We start from the raw sequence: 24732 nt of genomic DNA, 5'->3' as shown, positions 1-24732 counted from the left end.
ATGAAGAGGCTTGGGGCTGGTGAGATGGCTCAGTGAGTAAGAGCACCCGACTGCTCTTTCGAAGGTCTGGAGTTCAAATCCCAGCAACTACATGGTGGCTCACAACCATCCGTAACAAGATCTGACTCCTTCTTCTGGAGTGTCTGAAGACAGCTACAGTGTACTTACATATAATAAATAAATAAATCTTAAAAAAAAAAAAAAAAAAGGTGTGGGCTGTCATGCCCAGCCTAAAAAAAAAAAAAAAAAAAAATGAAGAGGCTTTTTTTTTCTTCTTTCTTTCTTTTTTTTTTTTCCTAACTTACTGACAAATTTCTCTCGGTTGCCCTGTAACTTCACTACCACCCTAAGCAGTATTTATAGTACATACAGAGCAAATGCTGTCTGATCAGAGCTGGTTTATTCAAATAAGAAATAGCTATTTATAGCTGTAAAGCCTGAAGCCCAGCTCTGAGACCTGGGGTGCTGATGAACACTTAACAATTCCAACACTGGGGAGTTCCAAGACCTCCACACAGGAAGCTCCCATGTCTCACAACAGCAAAAACAGAAACAAGGGTCCGTTTCTGATGGTGACAAATTTGTGTCCACTGAAGACTACTAAATCGTCAAACATCATGATTAGAGAGAGGTGGGGTAGGGTTAGCCATTGTATTATTAATATTAGGGTTAGAGTTTATATAAGCTGGAGAGTGGTTCTGCAAGCCTTTATTTAATCTTAGCAATTGGGAGGCAGAGGCGGGTGGATCTCTGTGAGTTCAAGGCCAGACTGGTCTACAGAGTGAGTTCCAGGACAGCCAGGGCTACACAGAGAAACCCTGTCTCAAAGAAAGAAAGAGAGGAAGGAAGGAAAGAAAGAAAGAGAGGAAGGAAGGAAGGAAGGAAGGGAGGGAGGGAGGGAGGGAGGGAGGGAGGGAGGGAGGGAGGGAGGGAGGGAGGGAGAGAGAGAGAGAGAGAGAGAGAGAGAGACTCACACAAAACCAAGACAAACAAGAAACACACAGACCAAAAAACAAAAAACCCCAAGTCACTTCCTTCATGAGAATTAGGATCTTATGGAAAAGGAAATAACTATCTAAATGTGTATAACATTGTGCCAGACACAAAATGCAAAGAAAAATAAAAGGGAATAAAAGAGAGTAACAGTGTTAGGTGGTTAAAGAGAAAGTTAAGAAAGTCACTACTTTATATAGACTCTTAAAGGAAGTCCTCACTGATACCAGTGACACCCCACTATATTTGAGGAAAGTAAGGCTGGGAAGTTTTTCAGAGACTATTAGTTCATAGAATTTCCTACGTCAGCCTCTATTAAGGCAGACACTGTTCTAAGCAATCAGAACACACCTGTCTGGTGAAACCTCTGACCTCATAGAACTGGGAGTAGACTAACAGGTAAAAACAGTTTTAAAAAATGTTTAGCCATGCAGCAAATTAAAATTTAAAAGTATGTTTTAAAAAGCAAGAACGGGGCTGGTGAGATGACTCAGCAGGTAAGGGCACTGACTGCTCTTCGGAAGGTGCTGAGTTTAAATCCCAGCAACCACATGGTGACTCACAACCATCCGAAATGAGATCTGACACCCTCTTCTGGTGTGTCTAAAGATAGCTACAATGTACTAGCATATAATAATAATAAATCTTTGGGCCGGAGAGAGCAGAGGGCCTGAGTTCAATGCTCAGCAACCACATGATGGTTCATAACAATGTACTCACATACATAAAATAAATAAACAAATCTTTAAAAAAGAACAAAACTAGTTGTAAAGAGAACAGAATCATGGAGCCCGAGATTGGAGGGCTGTGTAATCAGAGTCCTGTGTATAATCAGAGTCCTGCTTCAGTTGAGGCAGGAGAATTTTGAGTTCCATGCTAACCTGGACCACATATCAAGACCTGGTATCAAAACAAAACAAAACAAAACAAAACAAACAAACAACAAAACAAAAGCCATGCTGTGTGTGAAAGGACAGACACAGGGAGCAGGTCAGTGTAAGACCCCATGCTTGTAAGACAGTCTTCGTAGGGGTAGACCGAGGTGCAGAGCCAGGATCATGGAGTTAATATGAAGCCACAGTGGCTTCTTGGTTTTATTCAGTGGATTGGGAAACATAGGAAAGTTTTGGAGAAAGTAAAATTATTTGACTTGCATGTTCTAATTTTCAAAATGGTGTGTGTGTGTGGGGGGTCACCATCTTTGGGAGTTCAGATCATTCCAGCTGGACTTGACTATTTGCATCCCCTTATGGAAGGCAGGGGAGTTCGTGGGATCAGCAGCTGGGTATTCAGCCATTCTAAACCACATCTCGCATGTAATTCTGCCCTAATAGCACTTAACGCGGGAGGAGTTAGAGCACATAGACCAGGGGAAGGGAGAAAGAGGGCTGCCTTCTATCTGTGCAGCTATGGGAAAGAGGGCTGCCTTCTATCTGTGCAGCTATGGGAAAGAGGACTGCCTTCTATCTGTGCAGCTATGGGAAAGAGGGCTGCCTTCTATCTGTGCAGCTATGGGAAAGCCTTCATCCCTGCTGGCAAAGACTGCCTTTTGGGGAGAAGAGCACCCACAATCCCATAAGTAACCCCTTACCCATGTTCTGTAAGGAAGCCCAATAAACTTATAAGCACCCCCAGAGCGAACCCACACTCTGTTTATTGTTGGAACCTTAGGAAGAAGAATAGATATTGCTTATTGCTTATGTCATTCTCTGAGAAGGAATTTTAGCAACAAAAGACAACTTGGCAGTCATGTGGGTATCTGGTATCAAACTCAGTCTTGCAGGTTTGCATGATTCTTCACGGGCGGAGCAGGACCCTGATTTCTACCTTTAAAGGATTACTCCGCCTGGTGTGAAGACTAGTCTGAGAAGTGAGGCCTGTAGAGCCCAGAGCCCAGTCAGGAGGCTGCTTTAGCTCTCTGGTGGCAGAACCAGAGCGTTGAGTCATGTAGGCTCCTTTTACTTTTACTTTTTCTCTTTCTTTTTCTTTTTCTTCCTTTTTATTTTATTTTATTTTATTTTTTTCAAGACAGGGTTTCTCTGTATAGCCCTGGCTGTCCTGGAACTCACTTTGTAGACCAGGCTGGCCTCGAACTCAGAAATCTGCCTGCCTCTGCCTCCCGAGTGCTAGGATTAAAGGCGTGTGCCACCACTGCCCAGCTGGGCTCCTTTTTCTTATCCATTTGAAAGCACCAATAGAATGGTGTACTAGATAGTTGGTTTACAATTTAGACTCATTTGGAGCCCCAGGCTCCTGGATAGGTTCTCTATTCATGCTGATTTGCAATGAAAACTGCTGCTGAAATAATATTTCTATTGTCAGCATGACATAATTGGAACATTTAAATTTTTTAAATTATTTCACTCGAGGCTAGAGATGTAGCTCAATTGGTCAAATGTATGCCTAGCACTCACAAAGTCCCAGGGTGACAGGAACTGGGTGCAGTAGCACACACTTGTTATCCTGGCATTAGTAAGAGTCAGCAAATCCCAGGCCAGCCTGGGCTATATGAGATCTTGCCTTGTCTTAAAAACAAACAAACAAACAAACACCAAAACAATACAACAAAAACCTCCCAAACAAAAACAAACAAAAAAGCCCACTTAACTCATAAATATTTTAGTATGCATTTTTTGACATAACTACAATACCATTATAATAATCAAATACATGGATTCATTACGGGCATCAAAATTTCAAAGTCTAGGTTTCTACTCGTCTTCACACCCATGATTTAATCTGTTAAAACCTTCTCTGAATAAGCCCCAATTTTTCTTACAGGTAAGAGGAATAGAGATTTTTATTAATAATTTTTGGAGAGAGCATCTTGCTGTGTAGCTCAGGCTGGCCTGGGACTCACACTTGTGATCTGTCTTGCCAACTCAAGCCTCTGGGAATCTAGGCTCTGGGCTCCTCAGCCCTGCAAATCATACCCTCCCACTAACCTGAGACCTTTTTTTTTTTTTTTTAAAGCTTTATTATAGAAAACAAAGGGCAGAGAAGTAGGTTTTTGCCATGGCCATGTGGAGAGAGGGGCGAAGGGAGGGGAAGGAGAGCTAGAGATGAGAATAAGAGAGGTAAGAGTTTAAGAGTGAACCTTTTTTTTTTTTTTTACATTTGTGTACATGCACGTATTCATGTTTGTGCATGTGAGCTCAGGACATGGCGACCAGAGGTAGGCACAAGACACGGAGTATCTTCCTTAGTTGCTCATCACTGTATTTTTTGAGACAAACCCTCTCACTATATCTGAAGCTCACCAGTTGGCTAGGCAGGCTGGCCAGCCAGTCTCAGAGCTCCTCCTGGGTCTGCTTCCCTAACACTAGAATTACAGGTGTGTGCCTGGCTGAAAAATCTGATTTCAAGCCCTCATGCTTTTGTGGCAAGCACTTTACTGACAAGAATCATCTCCCCAAATCCCATTTAAAACTTTGTTTTTGAGATAGAATCCTCTATACAACCCTGACTGTGCTGAAACTGAAACTTGGTATGTGGACTATGGAGCCTCAAACTCACAAGACATCCACCTGCCTGCTTCATTAATTGTAGCCTCTGCTACAATTAAAGGTGTGTGCCACCATCCTGGGCCTCATAAACTTTTTCCTTTCATTTTCTTTATGTGGACGAATGTTTTTGCCTTAATGTAAGGAAGGTCTGTACACCTTGTCAGTAGGCCAATGGATTCCCCTGGGACTGAACCTGGGATTCAAACTTGGATCTTCTGGAAGAGCAGCCAGTGCTCTTAACTGCTCAGCCATCTCTGTAGCATCTTTTATATAAATTCATTTGTTTTACAAACATCTGAGAAAATCTCACATGTATTGACTTCTCTGAGTCATTACAAAATCAACTATATAATGGCTTCTTCCCCACCATCTCCCCATATGATTTAAATCAAAATTTTTCTTAAGATTCTCTTGTTCCTCAAACCTCCTGATTTCACTGAAACTCCAAAAGGACAAATGAGAGCTGAGGGCTGAAGTCACAGGCCAGAAAAATAAGTAAAGAGCCACAAAAGACAAGAAGAGTGATCCCAAATAGTCTACAAATTGGCATAGTTATTCTGGAATCACATTTACAAATCTCACATACCTCTTCTAATATAAGTAGAAAATACATTCCTGATTTTTTTTTATTATCTACATGTAGAAATCAAACTTTATAATTTGATCAAGGCCAAGTGGTGGTGGCACATGTCTTTAATTGCAGCACTTGGGAGGCAGAGGCAGGTGGTGGATCTCTGAGTTTGAGGCCAGCCTGGTCTACAAAGCAAGTTTTAGGCAGGGCTGTTACACAGAGAAATTGTCTCAGAAAGAAAAAAAAAGTTTGATCAAACCCTCATGGCTAAGCCTGACATTCCCACCTCCAAGCCCAGAAGCCACTCAAAAGACTTCCCCTGCTGGACCTGCTTCCTCATTTATTTCTGTATGTATAGGACTGTGGTCAAGTGAGGAGGTCAGAGGGCAAATTTGGGTGTTAGTTCTCACCTCTAACAGGATCTCTTGTCTGCAGCTTTGTATAGGAACTAGCTGGCCTTTCTTTTGCCTCCCATTTATGTGGCTTCTGGGGATTTGAACTCAAGTCCTTACCCTTGCTTGTGAACTTTTGCCCACTGAGCTTTCTCCTCAGCTCCTGCCTGTGTGTTCTTGCTAACTCGTAGCTTCTTTTTTTTTTTTTTTAAGATTTATCTATGAGGCTGGAAAGATGGCTCAGTGGTTAAGAGCACTGACTGCTCTTCCAGAGGTCCTGAGTTCAAATCCCAGCAACCACATGGTGACTCACAACCATCTGTAATGAGATCTGACCCCTTTTCTGGTGTGCCTGAAGACAACTACAGTGTATTTTTTTTTCAAAGATTTATTTATTTATTATATGTAAGTACACTGTAGCTGTCTTCAGATACTCCAGAAGAGGGCGTCAGATCTCGTTACAGATGGTTGTGAGCCACCATGTGGTTGCTGGGATTTGAACTCTGGACCTTCGGAAGAACTGTCGGGTGCTCTTACCCACTGAGCCATCTCACCAGCCCCAGTGTATTTATAATAATAAATAAATCTTTTAAAAAAATTAAAAAAAAAGATTTGGGCTAGTGAGATGGCTCAGTGGGTAAAAGCACCCGACTGCTCTTCCGAAGGTCCGGAGTTGAAATCCCAGCAACCACATGGTGGCTCACAACCATCCGTAACGAGATCTGACTCCCTCTTCTGGAGTGTCTGAAGACAGCTACAGTGTACTTACATATAACCAATAAATAAATCTTTAAGAAAAAAAAAGATTTATCTATGGATGTGAGCACACTGTAGCTGTACAGATGGTAGTGAGCCTTCATGTGGTTGTTGGGAATTGAATTTTTAGGATTTCTGTTTGCTCTGGTCAACCCCCCTCGCTCAGTCCCTGATTGCTCCATCCCAAAGACTTATTTTTTTTTTTAAGATTTATTTATTACATGTAAGTACACTGTAGCTGTCCTCAGACACTCCAGAAGAGGGAGTCAGATCTCATTACAGATGGTTGTGAGCCACCAAGTGATTGCTGGGATTTGAACTCAGGACCTTCAGAAGAGCAGTCAATGCTCTTACTCGCTGAGTCATCTCACCAGTCTCAGCTTTCTCTTCTTATCCATCTTCTTCTTCCATGAAACTATAGATATCTGTAGCTTGCCTGTCCTTAGAACTGCCCTCTAGTTTCACAAGAATAAAAACACTTGTTCAAGCCAGACACAGTGACATATGCCTGTACTCTCAATATTTGGCGAGCAGAGGCCAGAGGATTGTTGAATCCAATTCTCTCTCCATCCCGAGTAACTGTCTTCTATAAACAAACTCACTACTTATTGACCACACTGATATAAAATTAGCTTTTCTCTCTATGTTAGAATTTAAGTTTAAATTATCTTAAGCTTTTGTGAGCCAGACAGCTCGAATGCTTCTATGTTGTATGTGTTAAGCTAAGAGTATTTTTTTTTCTGTTGCTTGGGATTCATATTGGAGCCACATTTAGTTGAAATTAGTTTATTTTTACAGCTTGAGTCATTAATAAAAGTAAAAATTACAAAACCACAAAGAATATTGATAGTGTCAAAATAATGAATATATTTACACATAAAACACACAAGAATTCATACAAGGAAAATGAATAGTTAAAAAAATTGAGATGAAATACAAATAAAGATTTTACTAACTTGGCTAGGTGATGTTCAAAACCTTAACACCACTTTTTTTTTTTTTTGGTTTTTGAAGACAGGGTTTCTCTGGTTTTTTTGTTTGTTTGTTTGTTTTGGAGTCAGGGTTTCTCTGTATAGCCCTGGCTGTCCTGGAACTCACTTTGTAGACCAGGCTGGCCTCGAACTCAGAAATCTGCCTGCCTTTGCCACCCAAGTGCTGGGATTAAAGGCGTGCGTCACCACACCCAACTTTAACACCACTCTTATATGGCACATTTGTAAAAGCGGGAGACTTTCAAGACAATAATCTATTGTTTTAGCAGGGCCCTTTTGGAGGTTGGGGGTAGGGTAAAGACCCTGCTTCCTTGTGAACATCTACTTTACTATGCACCAAGTCTTGTATTAAGAGCATGATGAGCAGGTTTGCTACACTCCCACAGTGCAGAATAAAACAGTAAGGAAATCCTAATGCACACGTTTGAAAGGAACTCAGATCCTAGCTTAAACATAAGGCGAAGTACTTACAGGACTGATGAGTGAGAAAATCTTGAGACAATTGTTACAATCTCTACTTTTAAGTATACTTGCCTCCATCTTAAGAATAACCCTAAAATAATAAAATAAAAATAACCCTAAGTAGGTAAAATATATTAGTATTTTCCATTACAAACCTCTAAACTTTAGCCAGATATGATACCACATGTCTGTGATTCCAGCACTAGGGCGGCAGAGGCAAGGAAAATCATGTGTTTGAGACCACCCTGGGAAACATAGTGAGTTCAAGTTCTGCCTTGGCTACATATAGGAAGTACCAAAACAAAGAATTCTAAACTTTTACACGAAGACTCCGTTTCTTCTCTGTTGGTCCTCAGCGTTTATTTCCTAACACAGCCAGGTTCAGTGAGTGATCTATCTGCCAAGAGGAGTTATGAGACTTGGTGTCATCACTCACAGCAGTGACTCAGTACAGCAACTCAGCTGTTACATGGTTTTTTTTGTTTTGTTTTGTTTTTTCGAGACAGTGTTTCTCTGTGTAGCCCTGGCTGTCCTGGAACTCACTTTGTAGACCAGGCTGGCCTCGAACTCAGAAATCCGCCTGCCTCTGCCTCCAGAGTGCTGGGATTAAAGGCTCGCGCCACCACACCCGGCTTTGTTACATTTGTTGAATGCTATCTACCATCAAAACTGTTAGGGACGAGGTGCTCTGCAATGCCAGGGACCAGTACCAAAGGTACTTTCTACTTGGTACGGACCAACATCCTAGGCTCTCAGAAGGAAAGAAAGTATCCCACACAAACTACACTGTACAGTCTGTTCAAACTGAGCCCTTCTCAGCCTCTTATTACATAAGTTTCTAGATGGGTCAGCCAAGGAACCACCACTTTACGAAGTCTTCAAAGGGTTACAGTCCTGGTATGTAGCTAATCTACAATCTCACAGGAATAATCACGACAGTTTCAGATTCAGGAACATTCAATTCAGAAATGGTTTTAAAAGATGTAATGCAGAATCATAGCACACAATCTTCTGTATGAAGAATGTTCAACTCACTTATAATAAACTATCATGCATATAGTTAATCTTTTTTGTTGTTAGTAAAACAATTTTAATTCAATGTGAGTGCTCTGCTGCACATACATCTGCAGGCCAGAAGAGGGCATCAGACCCCCTTATAGATGGTGGTGAGCAACCTTGTGGTTGCTGGGAATTGAACTCAGGACCTGTGGTAGAGTGGCCAGTGCTCTTATCCCCTGAGCCAACCCACCAGCCCCACAGTTATCATTTTTAAGCTTCACTGAAGAAAGAGAGTGAAAACATGTAAAGAAGTGAAGCCATATGTACTCCAATGTGCTCGCTCTCTCATGTGCGCGTGCACATACATACATACATACATACACACACACACACACACACACACACTTTCATTTTTCTATTTTTGTGTGTACAGGCACATACATATGATGACACAAGTGTGGACACCATAGGATCGAGTATCTGTGGGAATCAGTGATCCCCTTCTGCTAATGTGGATCCCAGGGACTGAACTCAGGCTGGAAGGCTTGAAGTAGGAGCTTTTTCCCACTGAGACATCTTTCTGGCTCCACTATTCCATTAATATTGCTAGCAAGAAAAACTATCAATATCCCTGTCACAACAATCTAGAAACGGACTTCTTTGACTACATGTAATTAATCCAAAGTAAAGATGACATCACTTGGCCCTGGAGGTTTCGGTGTGAGCCTTAGGAAAAAAAGGTAAAGGAGGCACTATGTCAAGTTCATGAAGATGGCGTTCTTCAGTTAGCATTTTGGGGATATACAAGGAAATTTCTGTTTGTAGTTCTCGCCACTTGAGTATATTCTCTGCCAGTTCTTCTGTCTTGTTCACCAAAATATCCATCTTGGCTAAAGCTTTGCTCTGTAACATTTGAAATAAAGAAAAATAGAAAAAAACCTGTCATTGATTACAGAAATAAATACTTCAAAAATTAGCATTGGATCTTTTTCTAGTCCTTTAGTGCTGGAGCGACAGCTTGGCTGTAAGAGTATACTTGCTGCTCTTCTGGAGCACCTAGGTGTGATTCTCTCTCCTCCCTCCCTCCCTGCAATGTGAGTGTACAAACATACACACATTTTAAAATAAAAAACAAAAGTAAAAACCACAACCTTCACTACCAACAAAAAATGCAATGGCTCCCCAGTATTCAGAGAGTAAAGTCTAAAGTTCTCAGTCTATTGGAGGTTGAACCAGGAGCACTTTGAACTCAAGGCCTGCCTGAATCATATAGTGAATGCATGGTCACTCTATGCTAAAAAGTAAGAACCTGCCTAAATAAATACATACATACATAAATAAATCTTTTTCTTAAATTTTGGTTTTTAAAGACGGGGTTTCTCTGTGTAACAGCCCTGGCTGTTACGATTAATAACAATTATAGGTACAGGGCACCATGGCTAAGAAAATCTTTGTCTTTTTTTATGTTTCATGATTTTAATAATGACTAACTCAAAGTGAAATAAGCCAAGTGAAGAAAGACAAACATGGTAAGGCTTGTCTTGTATGTATATTCTATATTTGAATGGTCTGTGTTTCTGCAGGAGACTGCGAAGAGGAAGAGACATGAAGGGCTGGAGGTGAGAGTGAAAGAGTAACAGTCCATGTGACATACAAACAAAAAGCGCCTTTATCTGGAGGAGGCGAGAGGGCTAGGAGAGCGGGATGGAGAAGATGAGAGAGGACAGCCCCAGAGGAGAACCCACTAGAGCAAAGGTTAATCACATATTCATATGACAGTGTCGTGATGAAATACATTTCTCCTTAGGAGCCTGAGGCTAGCCTGAGCTACATGAGACTATCTAAAAGATAAAACCAAGACAAAAAACAGAGAGCAGCTATATTAATGATACTCACCATTTGCTTTAGGTTTGCGTCTAAATGAGGGCTATTTTTAACTGTTTCAAGATGGGTTTCAAATTTCTCAATGAAAGTCACAGCCAGATCCAACATATGTACCACATATCTGAAAGAGAGTGTTATATTTTGAATGTAAATTTATCCCACAGGCTCCTGTGTTTGAACACTTGGTCCCTATTGGGTGACGCTGTTTGAGTACTTATTGGAGTTTTGGGGCACTGGTAGATGTAGATCACTAGGGACAGACCTTGAAGGTGTTCTCCAATCCCTAATCCATTATGATGTGAAGAAGCCATGCTGCAAGTTGTTGCCACCACAGATGGGAGTTGCCCCATTGCCCCAGCCACAGGGATTTCCCTACCATGTTCGATGTATTTCAAACCTCTTTCTAAGTTGCTTCTGTGAGGAATTCTGGGACAGAAAAGTAGTAATACAGGGAGAAAAATAGTAACTTTTCTTCTCTAGTAGTTTCATTTCTTTTCCTTTAATTAGGACTGTTAATTTGAAATAAGCAAATCTAATGAATATAATTAACCTTTTAATGGAATTATCAGTAGTAAAAAAGGTTCTTCCCTTTTACTTAGGGCAAAACCTAGGCTGTCACACAAACAGAAAAATGGAATAAGTTAGGCATCATGGTATTCATCTTTAATCCCAGCAATCAGGAGTCAGAGGCAGGTGGATCTCTGTGAGTCCAAGGCCAGCCTAGGCTACAGCCAGGGCTACATAGAAAAACACTGCCTCAAAAGACCCAAAAGATCTTAAAGAAAAAAAAAATGGAAAGACACATATTTATGATAACTAAAATCTAACTCAATGGCACATCTTGATTCCCAGCATTTGGGAGGCAGAGGCAGGAGGCTCTCTGTGACTTTGAGATCAGCCTGGTCTACAGAGTGAGTTTTAAGCCAGTCAGCACTACATATTGAGCTCTATCTCAAAAAAGGAAGAAAAAGGAGAAGGACGGAGGAGGAGGGGAGGAAGAGGAGGATAACCTTCAGTGGTTGATAATAACCATCTCACATAAAGCGACTTCCCTAAACACAACCTTATACTGGTTCAGATAACTGACAAGACACCAGGGATAAACATTACATTGAAAATATCACATAATTTTTCTGAATCTGCATTAATAAAATCTTCAAAGTCATTACTCAGCTCATCTTTTTGTTGTTGTTCTTTGTTCTATTTTTAAATCACTTGCAGGAGACTGAGATATATTACTGTAGAGGTAAGTGCAAAGTCCAATGTCCAGTTTTTATCAGCTTCAACTATACAGCAGATTTGAAGACAGCCTATATAAGACCTTGTTTCAAAAATAATTGTTTCCAGGTTTTGCAACCCTCTGATCCCCATCCCCTCTATCTTTTTAAGAGAGGGTCTTGATATGTAGCCCTGGCTGGCTGTACTAAAACTAGCAACGAGCTCTGTAGATCAGGCTGGCTTCAAACTCACAGTGGTCCAGCCTCTGCCACTCCAGTGCTGGGAGTGTGTCACCATGGCTAGCTTCAGTTTGTAATTCTCTTATGGCTTGGGTTTTCTCGAGATAGGGTTTCTCTGTGTAGCCTTGGCTGTCCTGGAACTCACTCTGTAAACCAGGCTGGCCCTTTCTTTTTACCAGTTATATTTAAAAAAGAAAGGACAATTTCCAATTTAACGAAGCAACACTAGTAATGTTAATAAATACAATCAATAAGACATTGTTTTGTGACTTATGCTACAACATAACTGCCAGGCTAAACAAAAGCTAACTTAAAAGGGCATGCATAGGGCTGGAGAGATGGCTTAGCACTTAAGAGCGCCAACTGCTCTTCTGAAGGTCATGAGTTCAAATCCCAGCAACCACATGGTGGCTCACAACCATCCGTAATGAGATCTGACGCCCTCTTTTGGTGTGTCTGAAGACAGCTACAGTGTACTAACATATAATAAATAAATCTTTAAAAAAAAAAAGGCATGCATAGTTCTCCATTTCCACTTCTTGGTCTAACCTGTGATAAACAGCTTCCAATGGCAAGTTCTCCTGGCACATGGGTCTCAGCAGTCTTTGCCTGATGGCATGCTTCTCTTTTAGCACTGCTTCCAGATGATTATTCATGCTTTGCAGAACATCACATTTCTCAACTATATAAACCAGAGACAGCAATCACAGTGAGCAACGGGAAAAGTATGTTTTAAAACTGTTAAAAATGTCTTCTTGGAGACTGCAGAGATGGCTCAGAGGTTAAGTCTACTTGATGCCTTTCCAGAGGACCCCCACCCAGGGGATGGCACTATTAGAAGGTGTGGCCCTGTTAGAGTAGGTGTGTCACTGTGGGTGTGGGCTTTAAGACCCTCATCCTAGCTGCCAGTATTCTGCTAGCAGCCTTCAGATGAAGATGTTGAACTCTCAGCTCCTCCTGCACCATGCCTGCCTGGATGCTGCCATGTTCCCGCCTTGATGATAATGGACGGAACCTCTGAACCTGTAAGCCAACCCCAATTAAATGCTGTCCTTTGTAAGACTTGCCTTGGTCCTGGTGTCTGTTCATAGCAGTAAAACCCTAACTAAGACAGAGTCAGACCTACTCTAGGCAACAGAGATCCTTATCTCAAAAGCAGGACCTCTGGAAGAGCAATCAGCGCTCTTAACCACTGAGCCATCTCTCCAGCCCCACTTCCTGTGTTTTTCAAATCTACTTTTTATTTGGTTTTTAAATCCAGTACTTATTATATGGTGGTATAATAACCATATAAAAATCATCAATTTTAACATTTAGTTTCCTTTCTCCCCATCCACACATCCCTTTTGTTTTCAAAAGGACCTATTTGAGAGTAGATTGTAGACAGCATGGCCTTTATTCCTTAGAAAAAAATTTACAGCATGTGTGTACGGTGTGTGCTTGCAGGAGTGCCCACATGTGTGTTAAGGCTCCAATGTGAAGGTCAAAGAACAGTTTTCAGAAGTTGGTTCTCTACTTCCATGTGGGTCTTAGGGATTAACTAAGGCACTGGGCTTGATGGCACATGCCTTTACCTGCTTAGCTAGCTATATAGCATACATCTTTGAGTCTTAAAACTTTATTCCAAGAACATTCTCTTACATAATTACAGAATGTTCCCAAATTCAGATTTTTTTCCTCAGGAATTTTATTCTTTTTAACTTTTTTTTCTTCCATCCTACCTTCCTTTCTCTCTTTCTCTCTCTCTCTCTTTCCTTCTCTCTCTCTCCCTCTCTCTCTCTCTCTCTCTCTCTCTTTCTTTCTTTCTTTCTTTTGAAATCTCTGGAAACTGAACCAGGGCCTAATACATGCTAAATACTCAATTATTAAACTACATCCCCAGCCTTTCCCCTCAATATTTGTTAATTCTGTGTATATGTGTGTGCAAGTGTCACAGTGCTCATATGGAAGTCAGAGAACACATTTTCATCTGCTGTCTTTTACCTTTTACTCTGTGGGTGCCAGTATTTGAACTCAGGTTATCAGGCTTAGTTGAAAATGTTTTTACCCACAGGGTAAACTGCTCCATCTATCTGGCCCAACTTGTTTTGCTCCATTTACTATTTGTGTGTGGGTACATGCACACATGCTATAGCACATGTACCATGTAGATCCTGGGGACTAAACTTAGATCCTCAGGGTTGGTGGCAAGGATCTCTGCTTCTTCTTTTTTTTTGGGGGGGGGGGTGACCCTGAACTTCTCACTGCCTCCACCTCCCTAGTGCTGGGGTTAAAGGTATGTGCCACCAGACTATATATGGAGTGCTAGGAATTAAATCCAGAGCCTCACACATGCCAAACAAGTTCTCTACCAATTTCAGCTATATATACAGCACTTTCAGAGAATTTAACACTGATCTTCTGTTTTTGAGAAGTTACTATAGTTTGGAAACATTTGAGTGTGTCCCACAGCATTTAGGTGTTGACAGCTTAGTCTTCAGTGTGGTGGGTTTGGGATGAGGGTTGAGCTTTCAATAGGAATAGGGAGCAATTATATCGGTGAGGGCAACAACCTTGTAAAGAACTTAGCGCAACTAATTTTCAAGACCCCTTCCTGCTAGGTATGCAGATCCACCTGCACATGACTTTAGTCAAAATATTAAGGAGGCAGAGGCAGGTGGATCTCAGGGGTTTAAGACCAGCCTTGTCTAGCCTTCATAGTGAGACCTTGTCTCACAACAAACAAATAAACAAAACCCTTCCTGCTGCAAAGTGCTATTATTTTACTACTTTTTAAAAATGAAAAGTGTTGCTTTTATGTGTATGTGTATGAGTATGTGTATGAGCCAGTGATCTCAACAAATGAGCCATCTCAATATTCTTCTTCTTAAACTCTGCTTGTTTGAGCTTCAAAACAAAACAAAAAACATAAACAAAAACTTAGTTCTGCCCAGTTTCTGATTACTGGTTAGTTCTCTTGGAACCGATGTTATAGAAGAGTGAAACTGATCCCTGGATTCTCTGAATTCTTGTCCTGCAATATTATGTCCCTTCTTGTCAAGACCTCCAGTGCTAGAATGGCATCACTACAGCTGAGCTACCGTGTCCCTCCAAACCCATGAGTGAAGTAAATCTTTTTTTCCTTGTACATCATTAAGCTCCAGATTAGCAGAGAAGTCAGTCAGGCCATGTCTGTATACTGTTTCCACTAGTCAATCAACTGGACTGGTTCATAGCTAGAACTACATAGCTAAAGGTACATAGTAAGACCCTGCCTAAAAAATGAAACAATAACCCTGAAAACATGTTAGGGCATGTCTATGGGGCAATACCTGGGAAAGATTATGACATTAGAATTCTACTGCGTGGTGTTTATATGCTGGTATAATTCAAGAGCAAGCTGAAATCCTAGTGATTGTTCTCTTAAGCAAACTTACTCAAATGGGAAGGATGAATAAGATCTGCTGTATCCTTTTCTAGCTTCAAAAGTTCAAGTTCCAGATTGTTCTACATGAGGAACAAAAGTAAACTTTAGCTCACTCAGAAAACGTCCTGAAGTTAGAATCTTAAAACACTGATAAAAATGGACAAGCTACAGAAACATGGTACAAGACATAAATATATTCCTTAAATGGGATGGAAGGATGGAAGGGTGCTTTATATGATAGCCAGGAAAATCGTTGGAGCTTTCATTTTGGTATCTTGACTTCCTGTTCTACAATTAACTAATAGAACAAGTCCCTATCAGCCATGCACTAAACATTGTTTTTTTTTTTTTTTTTTTTTTTTTTTGGTTTTTCGAGACAGGGTTTCTCTGTATAGCCCTGGCTGTCCTGGAACCCACTTTGTAGACCAGGCTGGCCTCCAACTCAGAAATCCGCCTGCCTCTGCCTCCCGAGTGCTGGGATTAAAGGCGTGCACCACCACGCCCGGCCTTAAACATTGTTTTAATTGCAAAAGAACACTATTCAAAAAAAATTAAGAAGTGTTTTGTTTGGTTTAGTTTAAAGTCGGGCATCAAACCCAAGGACTCTTGTAGCTAAGCACCCACATTTTCTCTAAAATACAACCCAGCATACACCACACTTTTTAAATGGAGAAGTAGAAGTGAAAAGTTCATAATTTACCTGGTAGATTTCAGCTTGAATATCTGAGATCTGTTGTAATCTGGAAAAGTTCACAAAGCAAGGAGCCATTTTCTTAGATACATCTAACATCTCCTATGGTAAATAATCAGGGAAAGCATAGAAGTTTCAAAGTTAGCACACCGAGATACAACACAAGGGACTAAAACGATAGTATGTTCACAGCTGCAGCTAACATAAAGAACATATTAAAATCTGTTTTTATTTTTGATGAGGACTCATGCAGCCCAAGCTAGCCTTGAGCTTGCTGTACAGCCAAGGATGTCCTACAACTTCTAACCTTCACACCTCTATTTTCTAAGTGAACAGCATAACACCATGTTTGTGTGTATGTGTGTGTGTGCACAAGACAGACAGACAGACAGACAGACAGATACACACATATGCAGAGAGAGAGAGAGAGGGAGAGAGAATGTTTTGCATATCTGTGTGCTGATATTAAAGGGATGTCCCACCAGTGCCCAGCTGGATTAAATTTTTGATGGTCATAGTGTCACTCTCCATGATCCATCTGTCCTCTGTACTGGCCAGATAGGATAGTTAAAAGGAAATGTGTTGTAAACAACCACCCCTGCATCTTTTAGGTCCTTGGTTGTGTTGCTAATTTCTGCAATTCCTCCTAGGATGTAATACTGTCTTTGATTCACTATTTTTCCTGGTAGAGGCAACTTCGATGTCTTCCATTTGGCCTTTCAAAACATAATAGCCCTCACTCCACAAGTCAGGAAACCAATATGGGAATTCTGCCGACTTCTAAGTATATTTATCCCAAATATACATTCTGGAACTGGGGAAATAACTACAGGATAAGTTTGGGAACTCAATGGACCTAACAGTGAGTTGGACTTCAGCCAAAACTCCATTAATCACCTGACCTCCATAAGCATTTAATTTTTGGGCTCATGCTTCCATAAGTTAAGAGTCTATGAGTCTATGACTATCTTGACAGACAGCATGGTTGCAGACAGAAATAGCATGGGAGAAGAAGCTGAGAACTTACGTGTTGAGAGATAAGCATGAGGCCAAAAGAGCCTCCAAGCCCACGCTCAAAGACAAACATCCTCCACCAAGACCACATTTCCTAATATTTCCCAAACAGGTGAAATCCTTCCATCAAATGGGTACTAGGTATTCAAATATATGAGTCTATAGAGGCCATTTTCACTCAAAGCACTACAGTATACATATGATTAAAATCAGATGCTATAGGAAGGAACATGGACACTAGAAGAAAAGAATGTTTGACCTAATCTATCAACCAAAGTAGAGAAACAGGACTGGAAAGAAAGCTGGCTTGGCATTTAAGAGCATTTGTTGTTCTTGCAGAGGACCCAGGTTCAATTCCCAGCAACCACATGGGGGCTTACTCCAGTTCCATGGGGATCCAATGCTTTCTTCTGACCTCCATGGGCAACAGGCATGCACATGATACACATACATTCATATATATATAATAATCATTTACAAAATAAATATATCTTAAAAAAAAAAAGAGTAGAGAACCACTCAAACCATGCCTGTATGTAAACAATTCCTTCCTTTAGAGCTCAGGCTATAACCTGGGACCTTTGTAGTGTTCTGCTTTCAATCTTGATGCTATATCTCTCTATATTCTGTGTTATTCCTTCCCTCAGAATAAAGCTGTTTTCAATTCTTTAGATAAGAGGCCAGGAACCTAAATCTTTCTAGCCCAGACCCCAATAGTAACATAGATTGGGTTAGACTAGCTAGCCAGCAAGCCCCACCTGTATCTGGCCCCTAGCTCTAGGACACGCACCATCACATACTGCTTTTACTTGGGCGTTAGGGATCTAAATTCAGCCCTCCATATGGTTGACACGAGAGACTTGGGAGTCTTAGGAGCTGGAAGCAGGAAGATGGCTCAGTGTTCAAGGCTAGCCTAGGATAGAGTGAGGACACCTCTCCATTAAAAAAAAGGAAACACCTAAAAAGACTAAAAAATCTTCCAGTATCTCTCAGCAAGCTGGAAGAATTAGATCCCATTACCCTCTCCTCTTTGCCATATCATCTTATAAAGTGAGTTAACAGCCAGGCATGGCGGTACACACCTGTAATGCCAGGGATAGTGAGTTACAGACCATCTAGGGCTACACAGCAAGACTCGGTCTCTAAATAAATAGTGCTAAAATAATAAGGGTGAACTGTGATGGCATTACGCTGTGAAAGATTTTGGCCTTTTCTTGGAGGCCCAGCATTGCTTCATACATCACCTGGTTGCTATGAGAACAAAGTTAAGCCCCCAGCCCACAGGAACAAGGTCCGGATGCCCTTTGGCTGACATGTAATCTTACTGTTAATGTTTGAATGACCCAATCCCATACCTTTGTTAAAATTCCTCGCATCCCTATCCCTTTTTCTTTTACAAAAACCCCTAGCTCTGGAGACTCGGGGTCGACTCCCCTGCCTCCTGTGTGAGGTACGTGTCGGCCCAGAGCTCTGCCAATAAAGCCTCGTGTGTATTGCAACAAGAAGGATTCTTGTGTGTTCGTGGGTGCACCCTATCCCTGGACTAGAGTAGGAGTCCCCATATCGGGGGTCCTACAGAAGAACTGTATTAAAGGGTCGCAGCCTTAGGAACACTTGTTCTAGAGGTAGTGTCACTGGAAGAAAAAAAAAGTGGAGCGCTGTTCCATCTCCCACAAACCGTCCTGGGATAACCCGCAGGCACTCAAAACAGAGTGCTCAGTCACTCAGTGCACCAGCCACTCAGTCCCTCACACTCGAAGAACCCACGGGAGTATGGTCACAGTCCTCAGCTGGCTCACTCACGCCCGCATAACCAGGACCACCACCTCACAGCAGAATTCTGTCGCCACCTTGATGACGCCATCGCCGCCCCCACGTACCTTAGTGACTATGCCCGAAGCTACCAAGTGGTTTAGCAGTAACCCAGCTGCAGTCTGCGAGGACGCTGGGTCCCACGGGTTGGCGGCCGCCATGGCTTCCGCACACCTCTGGAACTGGCGCGAGGAGTGAGGGGCAACACCGCGAACAGGCGCGCGGTTTGATGATGTCACAGGGCGTTCCTGCCCGGGCGGAAGCCCTGGGAGCGCGTCTCAGGCGAGCGCGGGTCCCCGGTGTTCCCTGGCGGAGTCTTCTTTGCACTGAGCGGTAGGAGGCGAGTCTCAAGCTCCCTGTTCCGGCAGCAGCTATCGGAGGCTCCCTGGCCCTTAGCTCTGCTGCCAAAGCATCAGGACCTTGTGGTAGCGCTGCCTGCTCGCCTGTTTTCTCCTTGCCACTCTTGGGCTGGCCCCAGGGAAGTAGGGATAGGCAGAAGGTGACAATTGGGACAGGAGACCCAAACGGGAGATTTAGCGACGACTGTATGTCTAGACTAGGCGGTGACAGCTATGCTTCTTTTCCTGCAGGGAACTGAGCCGTGGCGCTAGGATGGGTAACAGTGCTCTCCGTGCTCATGTGGAAACAGCGCAGAAAACTGGTGTCTTTCAGCTTAAAGACCGTGGTCTGACCGAGGTGAGACCTGAGGGGACCGGACCAAGAAACTAAAAGGGCTAGGGTTGGCGGGGTGGCGAAGACTATTGGTGCAGGATTTTTCCAAACTGTGAGCTCCTTTCTCCAGTTCCCCTCAGAGTTGCAGAAGCTGACAAGCAATCTTAGGACCATCGATTTATCCAACAACAAGATTGACAGCCTACCGCCTCTGATAATAGGAAAGTTCACTCTGCTAAAGAGCCTCTCCCTCAACAACAACAAACTGAGTATGGAATTTGTGTCTGGGCAGCTTTTGCTAGTAATCAGCAGTTATGAAGGGTGTTTTTCCTGTTAGATGATTTTTGTTATGAAATCATTTTAGGGGATGCAGAATGTTAGAGTATTGAAGCTTTAATCTCTTGTAATTAAATATAAAAGCCTCTTTGGGTGGTATAATGATTATTACTAGGTTAATTTGGACCTGGAAGACCTTTGGGAATCGATATAAACAGTTATCTAATTTCGGGGCAGGGTGGAATGGGAGGATCTTTTAAACTCCCTCAGATCGTTTTTAGAATACAGCTAAGCAAAAGGAACCCCTTACACACATACACAATTTTCTGCATTTTGATGGCTTCTTAACCTCCCAAACAGTTTGTGAAACCTAAACATGACCTGTGAGAATTCTATGTAAGAAGCCAGACCTGGTGACTTAGACCTACAGTAGCCCCAGCTACTCAGAGGTTGAGGCAGAAAGATCTTAATTTCAAGGCTATCCTAGACAACTTAATGAGATCCTGTCTCAAAAACAAGATGAAGCAGGCTACCATACTGTCTTTTTATAAATGTCATTAATTCTATCGGATTTGTTTTTTAATTTCTTCTTCACCAGCTGTTCTACCTGATGAATTATGCAATCTGAAAAAACTAGAGACACTAAGTCTCAACAACAATCACCTGAGAGAGCTACCATCTACCTTTGGGCAGTTGTCTGCCCTGAAGACGCTGAGCCTCTCTGGGAATCAGCTGGGAGCATTACCCCCCCAGCTTTGTTGCCTGAGACATCTAGATGTAGTAGATCTCTCTAAAAACCAGATTCGGAGTATACCTGACACAGTTGGGGAGCTGCAGGCCATCGAACTCAATCTCAACCAGAACCAGGTCCATACTTTGTGTTGTTTTGCCCCTCTCCCCAGTGTATGTTTGCATTTATGGTCTTCTGATTTCTTGTTCCTTAAACGATAATCATGGAGTTGGAAATTAGAAGCTAAAAGATATATAAGGTGAACTTACTCCAATGCCCAGAATCATGGAGTGGGTTGATAGTGGCTGTGTAATTGTGTTGAAAGTGTTTTGAGGAAGGAGTAACAGGGTGAGATAATTACACACACACACACACAAAATTAAACCTATCGAAGGTTTTACAGATATTTTCTTTTCACACCCATTATTTAGTGAGGAGCCGTGTCAGGGGTGATATAGTGTAGGAATGAGACCTGTACCCATAGGATCTGAGAGTCAGACGTTAGAAATTGTTGAGAAATCCATGTGATAGCTGTTCTGGAGCTACGTTATAATTGGACGACTTTACATGTGAAATGTTTTGAAGCTCCTTGGTTAACATTAGTATGGAGATGGTGCTCTGCTTCAGATATGAGGCACAGTGATGAAACATTTGAGATTCGGTAGCCTTGAGTTTTTAGCATTTATGTATATGTACATTATGCATGTATATTAGCTACTATGTTCATGTTATTACTGTGCTAAATTGTAGTTAGCATAATATTCAGCCTTTGAGGTTGGTTTTGTCTTTTTCCTGAGATTTCTAGGAAAGAACTGTCATTGGTATTCGTTGAATAATTCCACATTCCCTACTACTAGACCAGTTTCTCAGACCTTACTTGGATAACCTGGGGACCTTAAGGTCACCTAAGTGTTTGATTCAGTACGTGAGAAGTCTAAGAATCTGCAGAATCTGCATTTTCTGTAAGTTCCTAGGTGATGGTTTGAGATGCAGGTAGTCAACAGAATTTAGTGACCAGAATTTAGTTTTAGTGAAAACTGTAGATACACAGCTGTATTCGAGATTAGTACACAGGACTGTTGATACAGATTTTGAAGTCACAAGTGAAATGGTTTTAAGAATGATTGTTTTCTAGAAGGTTCTAAATGTTAAATAGGAAGCATTAGGAATTTATTTCTGCTTGAATATAATTATAAAGAAATAAAAAGGGTGGTGGTGATGCATGCCTTTCATCCCAACACTCAGGAGGCAGAGGCAGGGAGATCTCTTAAGTTAGAGGCAAACTTGGTTTACAGAGCAAGTTCAAGGCCAGTGCTTCAGAGAAATTCTGTCTCAAAAAAACAAAAAGAAAGCAAACAACAAAAAATGACACCCCCAAAAAATTTTCAGGAAAAATTCAGAAGTCATGCACTAGAGGGAGCCTCAAGAAATGGGTAGTCCAGGCAGATGCTGCAGTGTGGGAAGCATGACTTTGGCTTCAGCAGAGTGGTAGGTATCAAGATGTTCATGTGGTTGTTTCTGAGTGGCAGCTTGCTGGTAAGCTTTTCCCTTAAACTTACATTATTTCCTACAATAAATACACAGTGCTTTTATTATTGGTTTTTATTTCTGAAAAGCTACTGGTAACCTTCAAATAATTTGGAAGTGGAGGAGTAACAGAAGGTATGTTACAGGCTTCTGTGCGAGTAGGTAGTGAGAAAACGGAGGCGGTAAAAGAAAAACTAGGACACAGTCAAGAGCTGTTTCAGTGTAGTAACGTGGCCATTATGCTCTCTGTCCTCTTACTGTTTGGTTGTTGACAGATCTCTCAGCTCTCTGTGAAGATATCCTGCTGTCCTCGCCTCAAGGTCCTCCGGCTGGAAGAGAACTGCCTTGAGCTCAGCATGCTTCCACAGAGCATCCTCAGTGACTCCCAAATCTGCCTGCTTGCTGTGGAAGGCAATCTCTTTGAAATAAAGAAACTTCGAGAACTAGAGGGTTATGATAAGGTGTGTATTAACATCTTTTACATTTTTAGTGCCTGCTCCAGAGAAAAAACTAATGAGATTAAACTTAAGTGATGTCTACAGTTAGCATTTGACAAGTTTGTTTTGGAGGTAGCTCTAAGACTTGGCCAGACTGTATTGTGCCAAGTGACTTTCTCCACATATTGATTATCGCACTGCATCTTTTGATGTTTCCTAGCCAAAAAAAAGAGGCAAAAATTAATGAATTTAAGTAGATTTTGCCAGGTTTGGAGCAGGGTTTTAATCCTAGCACTTGGGAGGCAGAGGCAGGCAGATCTGAGTCCAAGGCCAGCCCAGGGCTACATAGTGAGATTCTGCCTTGAAAAGGAGTTAGTTTTGTATGAAATTAATCAAGTCAAATTAAAAAGAAAAAAAAAACATAAAAACGTAAGTCAAAAAGTATCCCTGGGGGAGGGGGGGCTGGAGAAATGGCTCAGGAGTTAAGAGCACTGACTGTTCTTTCAGAGGACCAGGATTCAATTCCTAGCCCCCACATGGCAGCTCCCAACTATCCATAACTCCTGTTGCAGGGGATCCAACACCCTCACACAGATATAGATGCAGTCAAAACACCAAACTACGTAAAATAAAAATAAATCATTGAAAAAAAAAGGATTCTTATATTTGTCTACACCAAATGCCATATGTATAATTTTCTTTCATGTTTTTAGTACATGGAGAGGTTCACAGCCACCAAGAAGAAATTTGCATGATATTCTCCAGGATCATGGGACAGACTTGGAACCTCTGTTGAAATCTGACTGAGTCAAAGGCTCCTGATGTTGGATACACTGCAGAGAACATTTTACTTAATGACTTTTTCCTTTTTAGGACTATGTCAGATAAGCTGAAGGAAAGGGATTTAGGAGTAGGAGACAGGAAGAACCCTTCATCTTGAGCCGTGTAGGTCATGGCCAGTGTTGATCTTCAAAACTATCATTAGTTGGGCTCTAAGGAACCTGCTGTTCATGAAGGGAGGAAATGCTGCTTGCCATAGCTGGAGACTTTGAGTTTGCGAACTGTCAGCTTTCATAAAGTCTTTCCCATCACCTCTGTGTTAATACTTCATATTTTTTATGAAATTCTAATTTGTGGGAAACGTATGACTAAGGATGAATGTGTTTGTTCCTGTACACTAACTCAATAGCAGTGTTTACACTTGGAACTTAGGATGTACCTAAATATGTAGCTGTCTTGAAGAGACCTTTGTCAAAGGAGCACCAACACAACAGCCACCGAGAATGTTCCCCAAGGCTGCAGTAGCAAATTTTTTTTTTTTTACTATTGCAGGTGCCTTATTGGTAGAAGGCTCTGAAAGAGCTAAAACTATATGCAAAAATTATACAAAATTTTTGTTTTTAGACAGGTTTTTGCTATGTAGCCCAGGCTGGCCTCAGACTCAAAATCTCCCAACCTCACACCTCTCCCCTCCCCCACATGCTGGGATTGTAGGCATGCGCTACACTCAGCCTACTTGTAGGATTTTAAATTAATTTTAATAATCAAGATTTTCCTGAAGCTTTGTTAAAAATCATGTGCTATTTCTGGTAACTCCTCCCCCTTTTGTATTTATAACTGTACTAATCAGATTACCTTCAAGAAAACCATTGCTACAATATTTTAAAATAACTTATGTTTATCATAGTTACTCTCTGAATGAGAGAATATTCTAAATAAAATATTTTTAATGAACTTTGTCTGGAAGTAATGTTAATCAATTAAAGAACTTTTAACCTAACCTCCATGGAGATCCCAACACCCTCTCTCTTTGCTCTCTGAAAGTAAACTGGGTACCATTAAAAAAAAAAAAAAAAGAAGCCTGTCTCAAAAAAGCCAAAAAGAAAGACAGGAAAGAGAAAATTGGGATATATTTCACACTCTTGTTTGGTTTTATGGCAATGAACACCTTTGCAGCCATGCAGACATTTCTGAGGAACTGGGAATTGTGCTTAAGAGAATGTGAAGGTACAGAGACAGGATTTCAGATTGTTACTGGTAAGAACGTCGTGAAGCTATCATAGAGATTGTTTTCTGAAGTCTTCTGTCTGAACAGTGCCTTTCACTAACAAATCTGAAACTATAAATAACTTACATGTGTCTGTAAGAATCAGCA

At 41.5% G+C, this 24732-nt stretch overlaps 2 protein-coding genes across 11 annotated transcripts; one reads left to right on the top strand and one right to left on the bottom strand.

The window, feature by feature from the left end:
- Positions 1–6988: 6988 nt before the first annotated feature.
- On the bottom strand, positions 6989–19167 carry Haus2 (HAUS augmin-like complex, subunit 2). Of its 3 annotated transcripts, none has more exons than NM_025475.3 (6): positions 19004–19167; positions 16119–16211; positions 15429–15498; positions 12562–12694; positions 10568–10676; positions 6989–9574 (listed from the first exon to the last, which is right to left on the bottom strand). In NM_025475.3, the coding sequence occupies exons 1-6, from the start codon at positions 19094–19096 to the stop codon at positions 9368–9370; spliced, it is 705 nt and encodes a 234-aa protein (NP_079751.1). In that variant the 5' UTR covers positions 19097–19167; the 3' UTR covers positions 6989–9367. The 3 variants fall into 3 exon arrangements, with proteins under 3 accessions (NP_079751.1, NP_001277736.1, NP_001277737.1); NM_001290807.1 differs by lacking the exon at positions 19004–19167 and adding an exon at positions 18891–18954; NM_001290808.1 differs by lacking the exon at positions 15429–15498.
- Lrrc57 (leucine rich repeat containing 57) lies at positions 19041–24311 on the top strand. 8 transcript variants are annotated; one of them, NR_027510.1, is made up of 6 exons: positions 19041–19275; positions 19526–19631; positions 19738–19876; positions 20482–20750; positions 22416–22601; positions 23291–24311. NR_027510.1 is itself a non-coding variant. In NM_001159609.1 (6 exons), the coding sequence occupies exons 1-6, from the start codon at positions 19165–19167 to the stop codon at positions 23330–23332; spliced, it is 795 nt and encodes a 264-aa protein (NP_001153081.1). In that variant the 5' UTR covers positions 19041–19164; the 3' UTR covers positions 23333–24311. The 8 variants fall into 8 exon arrangements, 5 of the variants coding, with proteins under 5 accessions (NP_001153081.1, NP_001153082.1, NP_001153084.1 ...); NM_001159609.1 differs by having other exon boundaries at positions 19041–19217; NM_001159610.1 differs by having other exon boundaries at positions 19041–19268.
- Positions 24312–24732: the final 421 nt, after the last annotated feature.

The sequence above is a fragment of the Mus musculus genome, chromosome 2 (genome assembly GCF_000001635.26).
Source record: "Mus musculus strain C57BL/6J chromosome 2, GRCm38.p6 C57BL/6J".
Taxonomy (NCBI): domain Eukaryota; kingdom Metazoa; phylum Chordata; class Mammalia; order Rodentia; family Muridae; genus Mus; species Mus musculus.
This window is presented reverse-complemented; position numbering and strand designations above follow the sequence as displayed.